Source organism: Amborella trichopoda, chromosome 9 (genome assembly GCF_054954075.1).
Source record: "Amborella trichopoda isolate Santa Cruz 75 chromosome 9, AtrichopodaSantaCruz75HAP2 v2.0, whole genome shotgun sequence".
Classification (NCBI taxonomy): domain Eukaryota; kingdom Viridiplantae; phylum Streptophyta; class Magnoliopsida; order Amborellales; family Amborellaceae; genus Amborella; species Amborella trichopoda.
The window spans coordinates 31,416,585-31,432,246 of record NC_142344.1 but is presented as its reverse complement, the minus strand read 5'-3'; the positions used below and the strand labels follow the sequence as shown (position 1 = coordinate 31,432,246).

Genomic DNA, 15,662 nt, shown 5'->3' with positions numbered 1-15,662 from the left:
TGGAGCCAAATTTGAAAATGCTCATTTTGGTGACTCAAACATTCCCAAAAATTCCCAAAAATATATGAATGATATTTAATCAAATACAATTTTTCTCATAAGATCAAAGATAAATGAGATCTCTAGGTTTAACACTAGGTATTGACGTATTCCATTGGGCTAGTCCTGAATGATGGTCTACTTCGTTTCAAAATGACACCTAATGGACCTATGATCTACAGTCTATGTAAGTGACATAATTTGTCACATCAAAAGCACCATAATTAAGCTGTCTACCATTGGGTTCTCAGTAGCTTATAAGTGCACCTTTGTAGGATATGTAAGTACTCTAATACAAAGGTCCTCTCAAGGTGCATGTGCTTCCCATGCGGCTGTAAATCGGATAATACTACATAAGAGTGACTTCGTATGCGATTATAAATGTACATCCCATGGGGTGGTCTCATGTTAGGGTATAAACTTATGTTCCATAAGTCATGACCATTTCATACTAGGTGAATATTCAAAAAATACCTGGGTTCTATTGTTCTCGTTTGGTTTTTCCAGCCCTAACCAATCACGAGGCATCCTAATCAATATAACCATGACTCAAAAGTCACCCTCACTCCTCTGTGAGAGATTGCTATCTCAAAACATAAACACTCATCGCCTCATGCACTCGAGGTATACAAATTTAGATCCCAATTCGCCAAGTACCCAAATTCAATCTCTCTCACCCCCACTCAACAAAAGATCCTTGGCTTTAAGGCCTTGAAATGCCATATAGCCAAAAGATTAACTTAAAAAAAGGTGAACCACAAAAATCTGATCTTAATATTTATTTGATTTATTATGCTTGTTTTACTTCCATTGACACACATGCACACAAATCAGGTGTAATTTTATCCCATATCTGAATTTCGCTCGTGCTTCCGGCAATTCTAGGAGAGCGCTTGAATGGGTGAGCTCAACAGGCCCAACACCAAATAGAGATTAGAACTGACGACCATAAGATACCAACAAATGTACAAATACGGATGAAAAGATAAAGATTTGATGATAAAAGAGGGTCGAACATAATTGGCGGATGCTGACCGAAGCTGAATTCTCACATCTCCCATGGTTTTAAAATGTTGGTATTCATTCCAAATTAAATGTTCAATGTTCAGGGCATTTGATTAGATTAGTTTGTGAAATGTGTTCATCTCTTTCTACCTCTCTTGCGACACAAGAAAATGGGAAAACAAATATGAGGGAAGTCATTGAACGTACACATTTCCAAGCATTCCATGCCTGGTTACAGAACATTTGCTTGCTTCCATTCAGAAGAAAGGTTAAACTGCTGCCATTTATTTATTGTACATATCCTATAACGTGCAGCCTCCCATGTATAAGTACATGCATGATGCCATGGAAGATGATCCAAGGCAAGCCTTTCTTACTATCATCATAACTTAACCAGAAGGCAACGACTTGGGGAAACATGGGTTAGAAACGCATCAGGAATACACGGAGCCGAAGAGGACGTCAGTTGTTAAGCATGTTAGAAATGAAGATAGGGAAAATAGGAAGGAGAGAGTAGAATTTAAGGAGTGGCAACGTTCTCCTTTGCTGAAGGAGATATCTCTTCCCCATCAATGCCGGGTTCGCTCCCTGCAACTTCTAGGCTCAGCAAAACTCCCTCCCACTTCTTTGCAGGTTCCTGTTGCAAACACAATATATGTCGATGAAACAAAGGAACGCAGAAACATTTTGCTCTGACACACGCACATATATATATATATATATATATATATAGAGAGAGAGAGAGAGAGAGAGAGAGAGAGAGAGAATACCTTCCAGGAGAGATCTTGGGCCATACAATTCCTTATCATTTCTGAGAAAGCAGCTGTACCATACACCTTTAGAGCCCTCTTCACTGTTGTGATAACTGCAGTCACGTCTGCAGGATCTACCTCATCGCACTGCAGGTCAAACAAAATAATGAGAGAGAGATCATCTGAAACAAAACGATGAGAGAGAGGTTTTCAAGGAAAAAGAGGCCCACGATCTCACGTCCTACTTACATCAATGCTGAAGGTTCCCATCTGAAATCCTGTGTAACCTTCCTTTACAGTGTCCACCAACCCTCCAGTTGAGGCCACGATAGAAACCTGCACCACATCCATTCATGCTTTCCTTAAGCTTCTTCCAAGTGTGATAAACAACATCAATATCAAGAACTACAATCTTAGAAAGTGGCAGACGATTCTAATGAAAAGGGCTGACAACATCAAACACTTAAGCTTCCTTCCAAGTGAGATAAATAACACCAATATCAGGAACTACAATCTTACAAACTGGCAGACAATTCTAATGAAAAAGGGCTGACAACATCAAACACTTGGAATAATGTGATCAGTATTTGATCCAGACATGGTGGGTTATTTTCTTTCAGAGGGCACTAGCTTGAAGTACTCCTATTCGACAAAGAAGAAAATATAGAACTTGAAAATTTATGAGAGAAAAATTAATGGCAACGTTTTGGGGCTCTAATACTGTGTAAAAGTTTGAATACACACCGTTCCATATCGCATGGCATGGAGCTGAATAAGACCACAAGGCTCAAATCTACTAGGAACCAACATGAAATCAGCTCCAGCTGTTATCATATGGGCAAGTGGAACATTGAACTTAGCCACTCCTCTGGCCTTGTCTGGATACTTAACCTCCAATTCACCAAGCTGTTGTTCCATAGCTTTCTTGCCTGTGCCCTGAGTAACAAGTTCCCATAAGATTTTATTGCCTGATTACTTATATTTCCTGGCACTTCTTTTTCAAAAAACAGAACTTATAGATGGTCAGTTTAAAATTACTTCTCTCTTTTTTCCTTCTTATTATATCATTTATGGTTTTCCATTCGTTATCCATAAATTTCCCAAGAAAATTCATAAAATGAAAATTTTCCTAGGCCCAATAAATCTAAAGATAACAAATTTTGCTCCAGAAACAAGAAAGAAGAAAACCTCACCAGAACAACAAGTTGAACGTTCTCTTCAATAAATCCAGGAACAGCAGCTGCAAGAATATCAGAACCTTTCTGCTCTTCCAGACGCCCAATGAATCCTATAAGTGGCACAGTACGATCCACAGGCAATCCCACTTCAGCTTGCAATGCTTCCTTTAGGAAAGCCTTAGCTTCCAAGACCTGCAAGAATCCCAAGCACATGAAAACCAAATCCTTTTAAATATTTTATTTGATTGATAGTTCCTGTCTTGTTATACCAAAAGAAACTCATACATAGGTCTTACTGTTTCTATGGTATATTTGACATCAATGTATTTGTCAGTCGCAGGATTCCACTCTTGGACATCCATTCCATTAACAATTCCAGTAATGCCAGTCTTTCGAAGAATGGGATCAAGCTCTACTCCTTTGGCTTTGCCGGAGACCACCTCAGCTGCATAGTTTGGGCTGACAGTCACGACCCTATCGGCTTCTAGAATGCCTGCTTTCATCCAATTTATCTTCCTTCCTTTCAAGGGCTTATCATACCTGCAAAAGAATTCAGTTTCAGAGGAATGAGAAAATGGAGAGAAAAAGTTGATATCCTTCTTCAGGAAAGGCTTCTCAAGGAAAACAAAATAAAAGGTTACTGGAAGTGCTTTACCCATCCATGAAATCAAAAGAGCTCTTGAATTGATCTGGTAGGCCAAGGAGTGAGAAATCTGAAAAAGCGAATCTGCCTTGGTAAGCTATGTTGTGTATGCAGAATACGACCTGTTGTCAATGTGTCATCACCGAACCCAATTTTAGCAGAAAGGCTATCCTGAGTATATGAAAAGGATAGTGGGAGAATTCCCAGGAAAACAAAAAGAAATACAAGAAGAGAGTGCATACTCTCGCATTTTTGTATATTCCTTTCGATTGGTAATTCGCTTTCAAGTAGCACGGAACTAGTGCAGTGTGCCAATCATTAGCGACAAACACAAGATCTTCCCCTGATCACAAAAAGGCATGGAAACAAGGATCGAGTCATGTTGTTTCACATACCATGAGAGAGAGTGAGAGAGAGAGAGAAAGAGAGAGAGAGAGAGTACCATAAGGCCCAGAGAAGTATTTACTGTTGTTGAGGTTCAGAACCCTTGGGGCTTCCAGAGCAGCCTGCAAGTAAAAATACTTTCAGTCCTTATTCCAAGAAATGTTTATGAGTTTAGGAGGGAGGGGGGATTAGAAAAAAAAGCAGATAATAAAATTCTCAAGACCAGAGAGTATTGCTAGTGATGCTGATGATGATGATAGAAAGCAGCGAAGTCAGATACCACATGCAATGCTGCATAAAACATTTATTGTCATCTGAAAAGAATAGAAGGAAGGAAATTCAAGTTTGCAAAGATCAAAAGTGCGACTGCACTGTGAAAGTTATGTTTGAATGTGATCGACAGACATCAGATCCTCACTACCAGTTCAAAACCAGGACACAAGCATAATTCTGACTTGAAAATCAACTAAAGGAACATCAACGTCTATTCCAGTAAGGCCAGCCATCGAGAATACGTTCCCTGTGCATCTCACTCATAGTCATAACAAATTGGTAACACATCTTTACAGTCATATTTCATGCCAAGTTCCTTTATTCCAGGAGAACTCAGGGTAGCAGTGAGTTGATTCCAGATGAACTCCAAGTGATTAATCTTCAAAAATATACCCCACAGGTTCATAGCATACCCCACACTTTGTTAATAACTTCAAAGAAATGTCATAAATCTGTACGAAGATAGATGGCAACTATCTAACTCTCAAATCTGACACAACTCCTTGACATATGTTCCTTCACAACAGACATTGTAGTTTCTTGATTGATGAGAACACGTGCGCATATCACATCATGGCACCATTAGCACAATATGATCATCTTATGTAAGAGCAGATGCATGTTCAGAATGGACTTCCTAATGATTTACAAAAATATGGAAAAGAAGAATATCTTGATCCAGATTATGGTAGGATTTTTACTGCAACTTTCCAATATATAGCAATTTCAGAGGTGATACATAAAGATGATCAAGGTCAGGTTTGAGCCAGTAAAATCATCTCTAATGCACTCACCGCCAGGTGAAGTAGAGGTGACATATTCAATAATGATAAACTTAGGCGAAACTAGGGATACCAAGCTTAATTAGTTAGTTGAGTTATAACCATGCATACACATATACAGAAGCACAACCAAGCCCAATTGTACACTTTGCGTGTGTGTTGCATGAATGCATGTGTAATTTGGCCAATTGAATTGGCTAATATGAAAGATAAAGGGAATCATTGTCTACTCTTATAATTGACGTTGGACCAGTAAATATATAGATCACATCCACCTGAAAAGTCCTTTATCTCGTTGAGCTTCTACTTCTCTTTAGTTTAAGTCACTGAAATTTGAGGTAAATCACATAAATGCTCATGTTTCATAGATTTCTTTGTGCTTCTTCAAGTCATTTGATATTTCATAGAAACTTAAAGAGACCCTAAATGAACTTCCAAGAGAACTGTCACAAAAAAGAGACTTCTGAAGAACAATCACATGAAAATCACAAACATAAGCATGTATCTAAAATCTAATTTTTCTATGTTACAACATTATAAATATTTAACAGAAGAAATTCAAGATTCAAAACACATTTCTTAAAAAACTAATAAAGTTCTTGGCCTCAACAGGTACTCAAATGTAACACACTGTAGTAATTACAAAAAAGCTACTTACCAGGCATAGTAAGCTGAATCGTAGTTGGTTGTTTTGATAATCTGTTCCAGCTTGGGGACCATACAACTTCCCCCCAGTTTTTCCCCACACCTGATTGTTTTTGAAAATAGAACAGCGTTGTGTGTTTTGATCAATCATTCCAAATTAAAAGAATTTGAAATAACAAGATTTCAAGAATAAATTTGGAGGACAAAAGAAAACTAGCCTTCTCAAGAAAAATGGGGTGATCAACAAACACGCGATCTACACCTCGCTTATAGCAGTGGAAGTAACGAATTGTGAACGTTTGGTCCCCAATTTTAAGCTGCAGCATTAATATGAGAATATTAGCTGCACCATTGCAAACTTGCATGTCAATTTAATACACACGCACAAACATATGAACTTTCTAATGATAGCTTCCAGTGGCCAGTATATACCGTGACCGAGACATTTGTATCCCAAGAATCTTTGTACTGATCATAGCGTGGAGCAATTGCCATAACACGGTGACCATTTGCCTGCAAGAAAGCTAGCTTAGACAAGTTCAACAAGTAGAAAGAAAAACATAGATCACCAATTGACAACCACAATTATGCACAAAAATTAAATGTAAAAGACAAGCAAAGTTAATGTGATGCTTACTGCTAAGGCAGGGGCCAATCCTCCAGTAACATCCCCAAGCCCTCCTGTTTTGCTCCATGGACCCATCTCTGCAGCAATAATGACCACATTCATTCCTTGTCCACATATGATGACCCCCTTTCTTCTTCCATACTCTTGTTTAGACACCCTCCTCACTTGCTTGCATGTCGCTTTTGAATGGGTTCTTAAGTATAGCAGATCAATTCTATTCACAGATCTCAACCCAAAATATGAGGACTGTTGTTTACTTGAAAGTAAGCTCTTGTTGGTTCCAATCTTGGGGTATGGGAATGAATCAGAGTTGCAGGTCACTCCAGAGTTGATGTGCGCTGCAGTCAGAGTAGCCATTGCTGGACACTTGTAGAATCAGCAAACCTAACCTGCAAACTTAAACAATATTAAATTGCAATATTAAATTGCAAAGAGTATATACACATTGTCCAACTTTTAAATAGACATATAATTTGAAACAAATCCTAAATTTGCACTCAGATACAGACTTCTTGTGGCCTTTTATGTTACTAAGCATCACCACCGCTACTAACATAGACATTTATTGATTAATTTAAGGCAATATTCAGTTTTCTAGACCTAAATGCTGTAGCAAGCTAACAAGTACTAGTGACTTTCCTGTAGATGGAATCAAAAGAAACATCAGGTTCCAAGCAGTCTAGAAGACTATTAGCGATTGGACTAGCCCTCAGAGGAAACCAAGTATCCATGTGTCAAAATAGGCCAAAATCCAGAGTGATTTTCAGTCGATTACTGCCCACTTATGAATTAAATGTTTCCACATTCTCTCTTTCCTCTTCTTTCTAGAGGTATACATCTCATAAAATTGTCACTCGAAATACAATATAACATTCAAGTTTTTCAACGAATTAGGCTGAGAGTTGGCTGATATCCTGAAATTTGGCCATTTTGTTTGTTTCCACAGTACTAATATTTTTGCAATAACTAGATTCTTGCTCATTAGGTTGAAAATTAGAAATTGTTGTTTCACTACAATGCAACTGGATAACTTAATCCTCAATTCAGCCACAAAAGTTGTGTTCACCAAACAAAACAATTAAAGAACACATCAAGCAGCGCTTAATGACTCCAGAAGTTCTACAACAAGGCTCAGGAAAAATTTCAAGAATGTATTTAAATTCCCCAGAGAATCAAATTACATATCAAGTTGGGATCATACTTTCAGACTGAAAAGAAAGCAAATATTTGCCTGAATAATTTAGAGATTAAATAATAAAAAACAAAAAACCAAAGGGAGAGTTACAATATAACAATAAAAGAGAAGGAAAAAGAAAGTTCAAAAGCAGGAGAACATTCATAATGCATTCAGTTGTCAACTTTACTTTGACTTGTCAGATGAGTGGCTTGCATCATAGATGGTCACATGTTTTACAAGATCGAAAATCACTAGAACGGTTCAGATGACAATCCAACTCTAGTTATTGTAAGAACTCAATGGAAATCTTGATAGCTATTAGCGTTCAAACCATTCCGTAATTTTGGAGGGGTCTACTGACACCATAATACTAGCACATAAACTGATCACAAAGATAAAGTTAACCTAATCTCTATGAAAGAGAAGCCTAATTTGGAATCACCAGATACTCATAATGAAAATTAGGAAATTGTAAAACACGATCATTTCAACAAAGGTAAGAAAGACAAAAATAGAGAGAAATAATCATGAACAAAATTATAAGCTTAGAAAAAGCAAAACGAGAACTTATCATTCCCTCTGTCACTAACGAATCGGCCATGAGTACTCTACCATAGCGGAAGATTGGATATATGAAGTGACTAATCTTTTCAGTAGTCAGCTATAAACACCATTTCAAGCTGAAACTTAGAAATGAGCAAAACGAGAACTTGTCATTTCCCTCAGTCACTAATGAATCGCCCATGAGTTATCTACAAGCAGAAGATTGGATATATGAAGCAAACAATCTTTTCAGTAGTCAGCTATAAACACCATTTCAAGCTGAAACTGAGCCATTAACTCATTGTTTCAGCCATAAACTCATTGAAAGATCCATGGTTCCAAGCAAATTTAAAACTTGCAAGATCTCTCTGCATTACTCCAAATAATCCAACTTGATCATAGCAATCTACTGAGCAAAAGAAATGGACATAATTAACAAAGAAACTACAGATTGAAGTCGCGGATTGTTAGAAGCCAAGGGTTTCAAAAGAAACCCTAAATTCCCTACCTTTTCTTGTTCTCAGTTTTGAGAGGGAGAGAGAGAGCTGCGTTTCTCACACTTGAGCTCTCCCTCGGGTAAGTGCAGTGATACAGTCTCAGGAATGGAGCGTCCCATTTGTAGTGAGAAGAGGCACTGCCACGTGATGGTCACACGCGGCGATAGAATAATGGTCCGATGGGCACAGCCTACGAACCGCCTCTCAACAGCGAGAGGAGGCGGGGCCCGCCGTTCAATGACCGAATATGCGGGATCCTCGAGCTTCTGTGGGGCCAGTATCGTAGGGAAGGGCCAGTAGGTGCCGCTAGATGTGCCACGTCATAACACGCAGCGTTTTTATTGCGATGATTTTTTTCGTTATGGCTCCTCTGTGCCTCAGGTGTGTTATTCATGGGCGAAGGGCTAAAAGAGGATGCGCTTTTTTTTTTTTTTTGAATTTTGAATAAGAAAAGACTTCGATATTGATTTCTGAATCGTTTCTTTTCATCTCTGAACCTGTATTTTCGTATTTTAAAAAGTTTCTATGAGTCCGCAGACTCACCTAAGTCATTCCTTTAATAACTATTTTTAGAGATGGATTTGATAAGTGACACACCCGACTTACCACATCTATATCAAAAAATGATGTTTCCAACTATATCTCAAAATGGATGGTTGAAAAGAATATTCAAAGAATATGAAATTAATTTTCAAAAAGAAAAAAATTTTATATTAATAATTACCACAATAATCTAAAATCCCTTTTAGAGATAAATTTCTACCGGGCGTGAGTGGGTTGATTCCTTTGATAAATAAGAAAATAAAAATAAAATATTTTTTACATAGTTTTATCACTATCAATTTAAAATTTTATGAGGCTACCATTTTCTAAAGGAAAATGGTTTGATTGGGCGGAGCTTTATCAAAACAAGTAAAGCCTCACCTCATAACTCATTATAATTCAAGTCTTGAAAAACCTTTACATCGATCATCTCATCTTGTACATCTTGTGAAAAAATTAGGATTTTAAGTTTTAAATATAGTGTATATTGTAATAAATTATCTATAGACAGTTCATTTCGCCTTAAAAAATAAATTTTCATAAATCTGCAAGATTTCTACTTTTTTTTTTTTGGTTCAAGTTTTCGTGTTAGCAATTGATTTTGTAGCCATCATGGAGATTTCCGTGCAGAAAGTGCTTTTTGGACGATGATTTTAGGTGAGGTTTCATTTTGCTTTCATAAAACCTAGGCCCTATAAAAACTCCATCATATACGGCCACGGAAATCTACGTAGAAATGCATCCCGTGACCCCACAAAACTCTTTTTCCTAGTTTTCAATATTTTTGAAATTTTGAAACGTCTGGGCATTGAATATTGAAAGAGCAAATATGGCCTTTTTAGGGTAAATGAGCTGGTGACTGGCGACAGTTGTCAAAACCCGCCGTACTTTTAAATTTCAAAGATTTTTGTCCGTTCTCAGGAATTCCCACATACGGTTTGGCGACAGTAACGTGGTAAGATTTTGGTGAAAGCACGAAGATTTGTGCTCTTGCAGGAGCATACTGTTTATTTGCTCCCTTGGTTAAATCCAATCAAGAAATACTTTTGAGGAACATAATCACGTAACCTCTTCAACCTATACGTCAAATTTAAGAGAAAAAAAAAAAAAAAATTTAAATTCTTCTATGTTATGAAAAGAATAGCATCTGAGGATTGAACGTAGGCTTTTCAAATTTTGAAGCGTGAAATCCAAGTATTAAAAGGAAAAAGTTTTATAAGGTAGAACTACCGATGTCCTAAAAAATCCATCCGAAAAGGTATTTTTAATGTTGAAAAATTGTTTGATTGATTGTCTCGACGTTAAGTATAACTATGAAAAATAAAAAGATTTTAAGTATAAAAAATATTGTATTTTACAATATATTATATATACAGATCATTTTCAAGATTTTCATATGTTTATAGATCTATCAGATTTTAATTATTTTTGAAATTTAAAATTTTATAATTAGATATAAAAATATATTTTGAGATAATCCTAAAAACATTTTACAACAAAATTATATACCATCATAAAATTTGAAGGTGCACCTTATCTCTATGCATCCCGTATGCTAACTGCACCCGTGTTAAAAATACAAAATGAGATAGGACACAGTTAGCATGTGGCCAGCACGCATATTGTAGAAATACGGGCTTAAGAATAAATATATTTTTAAATATAATTTGATGTTAATTTTGGAGTATGTATAATCTTTAACATGGAGATCATGAATATGAAAAAAAAAAATTTGAAAACTAAAAATAGGAAAATTCTTTGCTGGGTCACATTTCTACCTATACAGTTCAGAAGAACAATAAAAACTAACTGTTGGAACCTTTCTCAAAAAAAAATATAATTGTTTTTAGAAATGCGGTCGATCGATGATGCATGCATGAAACAATTCTTCAATGAAATAATCATCTCACATATATGCCAAAATTTCATTAAAAAATAAAAAAAGCCACTCAAGCATCTCCATTGGGCCGAGGGAGTATACACGATCAGTATTTGGTTTTGAATCACAAGGTCGCTGCCCGAAATCCCGAATAATCGAAAAGTCGACTCAGGGCCGATTACTCTGCCCATGCGCCACGCTTGAAAAATTATATTTAAAGTAAACTTGAACAAAACACAACTAATTGTACTTAAAAGAATAGTGAAAAAAATTGTACTTAAAAGAATAGTGAAAAAATAGATTTTAAAAAATGAGTTTGTGATTGGAGGTATTTTCAAATGGAAAAAATTTCTATGCTTCTCTTATGGGATAGAAGTTCTATCATCTTCCTATCGTCCGACTGCCCAATTTTGATCAAAGGAGTCACTCATTGTTTGATCTTAGATCCGACGTCTCAAAGAATTTTTTTTTTGTTTTTTTACGTAAATTGTATGAATATGAAAATTGATACATGCCATCTTCTCATTGGGAGAGCACCTATAAAAAAAATTACAAATAATTTTTTGATAAAATATAATTATCAAAATACCCCTTAAACCTTTCAAGGGTATTTTGGTTATTTTATTTTATTATATATATTTTTTATATTTTTTGCTAGTGTGAGTATAATAGAAGAATGAACGTCCAAAATTTGGTATCAAAATAATTTATAAAAAAAAATTATAAATAAAATAGTGTAGAGACATGACATTGTGATTGGGACAATCTTAACCCTCCATTCAAAATGGACGGTTGGATAAGGAGAAAGATAGAACTTTTATACTATAAAAAAACATAAAAAGCTTGCCTTTTTCAAAATTTTCTAAAAGATGAAAAAAAATGTAGAAATAAGAATTCACCGCCAAAAATCTTCCCAATGTTTGTCAAAATGATAAATAAATATGTTATAAATATATTTCTTATTTATTGGAATTTTTATAATTTTTTTTTAAGATCCCCGAGTTGGACCTTCAACTCGGGCGCCGCCCACTTTTCAAGTACTGATTTGCCCAATCCTGAAGTTAAGGACACATTTGGCTGAAACTGAAAATGAATCTAAGAATTCTTTTCGTTTTTTATTTTTTCGATAGCCAATTGCCAGAGTACATGGAGTTTAGTCTTTTTACAAATTGGCTCCATATAAATGGCAAAAGTACCGGGAGTGTATAATATTATGTTTTTTTTTTCATTTGATATCGTAAAAGCTATCATGTCTTTCATTCTCTCGTATATTTTCCTCATATTTTGTATTATTAGACAGGCTATGTAGCTTGTGAAATATTGTATAAATACGGGGTATTTTCCCATGATTATATACTGAAATATGCAGAAGTTTTTCTCTCACATGGTATTAGAGAGGCTTCGGTCCGTCAATATGATCTTGCTCAATTGGAAAATTTCTGGCTATAAGGGCCGACAGGTTTCCAGTAGGTTGCCGATAATTTTCCGGTGAGTTTTTGGTTGTCTTGTAAGAATTCGGCAGGTTGCTGACAGTTTTCCGGCAAGTTTCTGGTCGTATTATCAGGATCCGGCATGTTGCCGACTATTTCCTGGCGATTTTCTTGCTGTCTTGGGGTGCCAACAATTTTCCGGCGAGGTGCAAGCTTAGTTCTTGATAATCAGGGTGTCGAAATTTTTCCGGTGAGGTTAGTTCTTCGCTGTCTTTGCTCTTGTACCTTTGACTCTATTTTTTCTGGATCGTTGGTGCTTGTGGGTTGTGTTGCCGGAGATCTTCGCTCTCTCTCGGACGTTGTCTCTGTTAAACTTTTGGTTAGTTGTTTGCTTCTATTAAGTCTGTTTAGTCCGTCTTTTTCTCTCTGATATTTTGGGTCGTTTCTTCCTTTTTCTCTCACTAAAGTAAAGGGGCCCGTTTTTTGGCTCGTTGTCGGTTTAACCTTTTCTTTTTTTGGTGTGTGCATTCACGTGGCCAAAGTCACCTCCTCCTCCTTTAAAAGTACTAAGCCCACCTTATTTGTCAAAAGCAATGCACCTCACACGACTTTAGTCACACTCTGAAGAAAAAATTTCGTCAAAACTTTGAAGTTCAATTTCGACCCACCAAAATTTCAGCCTTGAGCTTTCCAATAGCAAAATCTTGTTATAAAATAGTTGTTGTCCAGGATACCCCGCTCTAAGCCTATGTAAACTAATACCCACTTTTCTCCTCTTCCATATCCGTACTCTGTGGCCTATTGTGTCCTTTTGGTATTGCAACTGTAGGTGGCAATTCTTTTGCTCGTCCCAATGGAAAAATCCGAATCTTTTTAGCTTGTGCCTGTTAAATTTAATGGAAATAATTATACTTTTTGGGCCTTCTTTATGAGAAATGTGATCCATGGAAAATGACTCTTAGCATATATTGATGGAATTGAAAATAAACCATATGATCCAGAAAAACTAGTTGAATGGGGAGTCAATAATGTTAGGATTTTAGTTTAGTTGATGGGGTCTGTGGAGAGCAATATTGGAGTCAATTTGAGTAATTTTCAGAATGCTTGAGAGGCATGGGTTTTTTTAGAAGAAATTTATCATCAAGCTAACTGGGCAAGAAAATATCAGTTAGTTCAAAAACTTCATTCACTTCACCAAGGTGATTAGGCCATTCAGGACTTTTATTATGCCATAAAGGCACTTTGAGATGCTCTGGCCCTTATGGAACCTGAAATTACTGATGGACCAAGTATAAAAATTGTCAAAAAATCATGCAATGATTTCAGATTCATTGAATTCCTGATGGCACTTTGGCCTGAATTTGAGAGTGTCAGGAATGCCATATCGCACAGATCCACTCTTCTTACTCTCACTCAAGCACTTTCTGAGTTGATTGCAGAAGAGATTAAAATCAAGTCTCTTAGCATTGTTTCAATGTGAGAATCATTTTTTGCTGCAACTCGAAATATGAAACACAAAGACCCTAAACATAGTTCTTATTATGTACCTCGCAAGGATATGTCCTATGTTATTTTATAAATGCAGTTATTATAAGGAACTTGGACATATGAAATTCACATGCCCAAAGATGAAGAAGAAACTTGTTGCGGCTGTTGCAGAGTCAAGTCAACTTTTAGAGAGATGAATTTTAGATCAACAAGCTATTGGTGATACGTCATCATCAGTTACTCTTACAATGTCACATCTTCAGTCATTGCTATCACAAACCCAAGTGTAAAACATATTTGGTTATGCTTTTTCAAGTAAAACCACTTCAGCTTGCTGGTTAATAGACTCTGGTGCCCCCCATCATATGACGGCCAATGAATCTATTCGTGTTGACTATAAAAGATGTTCTGATAAGTATGAAAGTTTCTAAGGTTAGCTTTATTACTACACAACCTCTGATCCATCTGGTAAATTAAATGTCTCTGGTATTTATCGTGTTCCATCCATCACTATGAATTTACTCTCTGTTGGTCAAATTACCCGATCCAATTGTAATTTGATTTTCCTTTCCTTTGGATGTTATGTGCAGGATTGGAAGTTAGGGACGCTGATTGGGACTGGGCATAAAGTTGATGACCTCTACTATTTGGACCATCTTCATGGGAAGAGTCCTACTGAAACCTCTGCTTGTGCTGCATCAGTTGATAAATGATCTTTATGGCATCAACGTTTGGCTCATATTTCTAGTTCTCATTTGCAGTTTTTATTTTCTAATGGTGTTATTGATGTTATCCCTTCTAAAACTCTGTCTACGGTTAAAGATTGTGAGTCTTATAAACTCTCCAAAACGCATCAATTGCCATTTAATCGTAGTGATTCTATTTCTACATCTATATTTGATCTCGTACACACTGATGTTTGGGGACCAGCTCCACTTATGTCTAAGCGAGGGTCACGAAATTATGTCATTTTTATTGATGATCATACTAGATACATATAGATTTTCTTTATGAATAACCGCAATGAGTTGTATGACATCTTTGTTCGGTTTTATTCTTACATTGAAACTCAGTTTTCTGCAAAAATCAAAGTCTTATGATTTGATTCAGGTGGAGAATACATCAATAGAACATTTCAAAAGTTTCTTTACGATTAAAATGTCCAGCATTAAAAGCCTTGTCCCTATACACCTTAGTAGAATGGTGTTGCGGAATGCAAAAACCGTCACATTCTAGAAATTGTGCGAGCTCTACTCATATCAGCCCCAGTTCCAAAAACCTTATGGGTTGAAGCTGTTCGCACATCAATTTATTTAATTAACATTATACCTTTTGCTATTTTGTCTGGCTATTCATCTTTTGAGAAATTATTCAAAAAACCCCCAAGTTACTCTGTTTTACATTTTTTCGGTTGTACCTGTTTAGTTATATTGCTAGTATCTGAAAGGGATAAATTGTTAGCCAAAGTAGATAAATGTTGTTTTCTGGGATATCCTGATCACCAAAAGGGATATAAGTATTATGATCCTGAAACTAAAATCTTCGTGTGTCTCGACATGTGGTATTTTCTGAACACATTCCTTTTCATTCAACTCCACCTGTTGTTGATTCTTCTTCTACCTCTTTTCCTGTTCCTTTCTTTGATGAGTGTTCTTCAATGTCTCCACTGTCACCACCCATAGATGGTCCAATCGTAAGACACTCAATTACTGCTGATGAACCAAATCAAGCGCCTGCACCTATTGCTCCTATACAAATGTCTTCAGTCCGTGGTAG

General features: G+C 36.3%; 1 protein-coding gene and 1 long non-coding RNA gene across 4 annotated transcripts; one reads left to right on the top strand and one right to left on the bottom strand.

The window, feature by feature from the left end:
* Positions 1 to 1,215: 1,215 nt before the first annotated feature.
* Positions 1,216 to 8,639, bottom strand: GBSS1 (UDP-Glycosyltransferase superfamily protein). Of its 2 annotated transcripts, XM_088847839.1 has the most exons (15): positions 8,558 to 8,639; positions 8,119 to 8,258; positions 6,339 to 6,718; positions 6,134 to 6,214; positions 5,920 to 6,018; positions 5,715 to 5,804; positions 4,060 to 4,123; positions 3,860 to 3,960; positions 3,630 to 3,739; positions 3,271 to 3,514; positions 2,990 to 3,166; positions 2,541 to 2,732; positions 2,046 to 2,132; positions 1,815 to 1,943; positions 1,216 to 1,681 (listed from the first exon to the last, which is right to left on the bottom strand). In XM_088847839.1, exons 3-15 carry the CDS (start codon positions 6,684 to 6,686, stop codon positions 1,565 to 1,567), a joined length of 1,839 nt encoding a protein of 612 aa, XP_088703965.1. In that variant the 5' UTR covers positions 6,687 to 6,718; positions 8,119 to 8,258; positions 8,558 to 8,639; the 3' UTR covers positions 1,216 to 1,564. The 2 variants fall into 2 exon arrangements, with proteins under 2 accessions (XP_088703965.1, XP_006837847.1); XM_006837784.4 differs by lacking the exon at positions 8,119 to 8,258.
* Positions 8,640 to 12,034: 3,395 nt separating this feature from the next.
* Positions 12,035 to 14,778, top strand: LOC148780486 (uncharacterized). Of its 2 annotated transcripts, none has more exons than XR_016041401.1 (2): positions 12,035 to 12,648; positions 14,477 to 14,778. It is a non-coding gene; the product is annotated as an uncharacterized LOC148780486 (long non-coding RNA). The 2 variants fall into 2 exon arrangements; XR_016041400.1 differs by having other exon boundaries at positions 12,035 to 12,653.
* The last annotated feature ends 884 nt before the right edge of the window (positions 14,779 to 15,662 follow it).

Bases quoted from the DNA above. Each gene is read 5' to 3' on its own strand.
- GBSS1 (XM_088847839.1), bottom strand. From the start codon at position 6,686: ATGGCTACTCTGACTGCAGCGCACATCAACTCTGGAGTGACCTGCAAC. The intron at 6,215-6,338 runs GTAAGCATCACA...GCTTTCTTGCAG, and splicing joins GATTGGCCCCTGCCTTAGCA to GCAAATGGTCACCGTGTTAT. The intron at 3,167-3,270 runs GTAAGACCTATG...GGATTCTTGCAG, and splicing joins TCAAATATACCATAGAAACA to GTCTTGGAAGCTAAGGCTTT.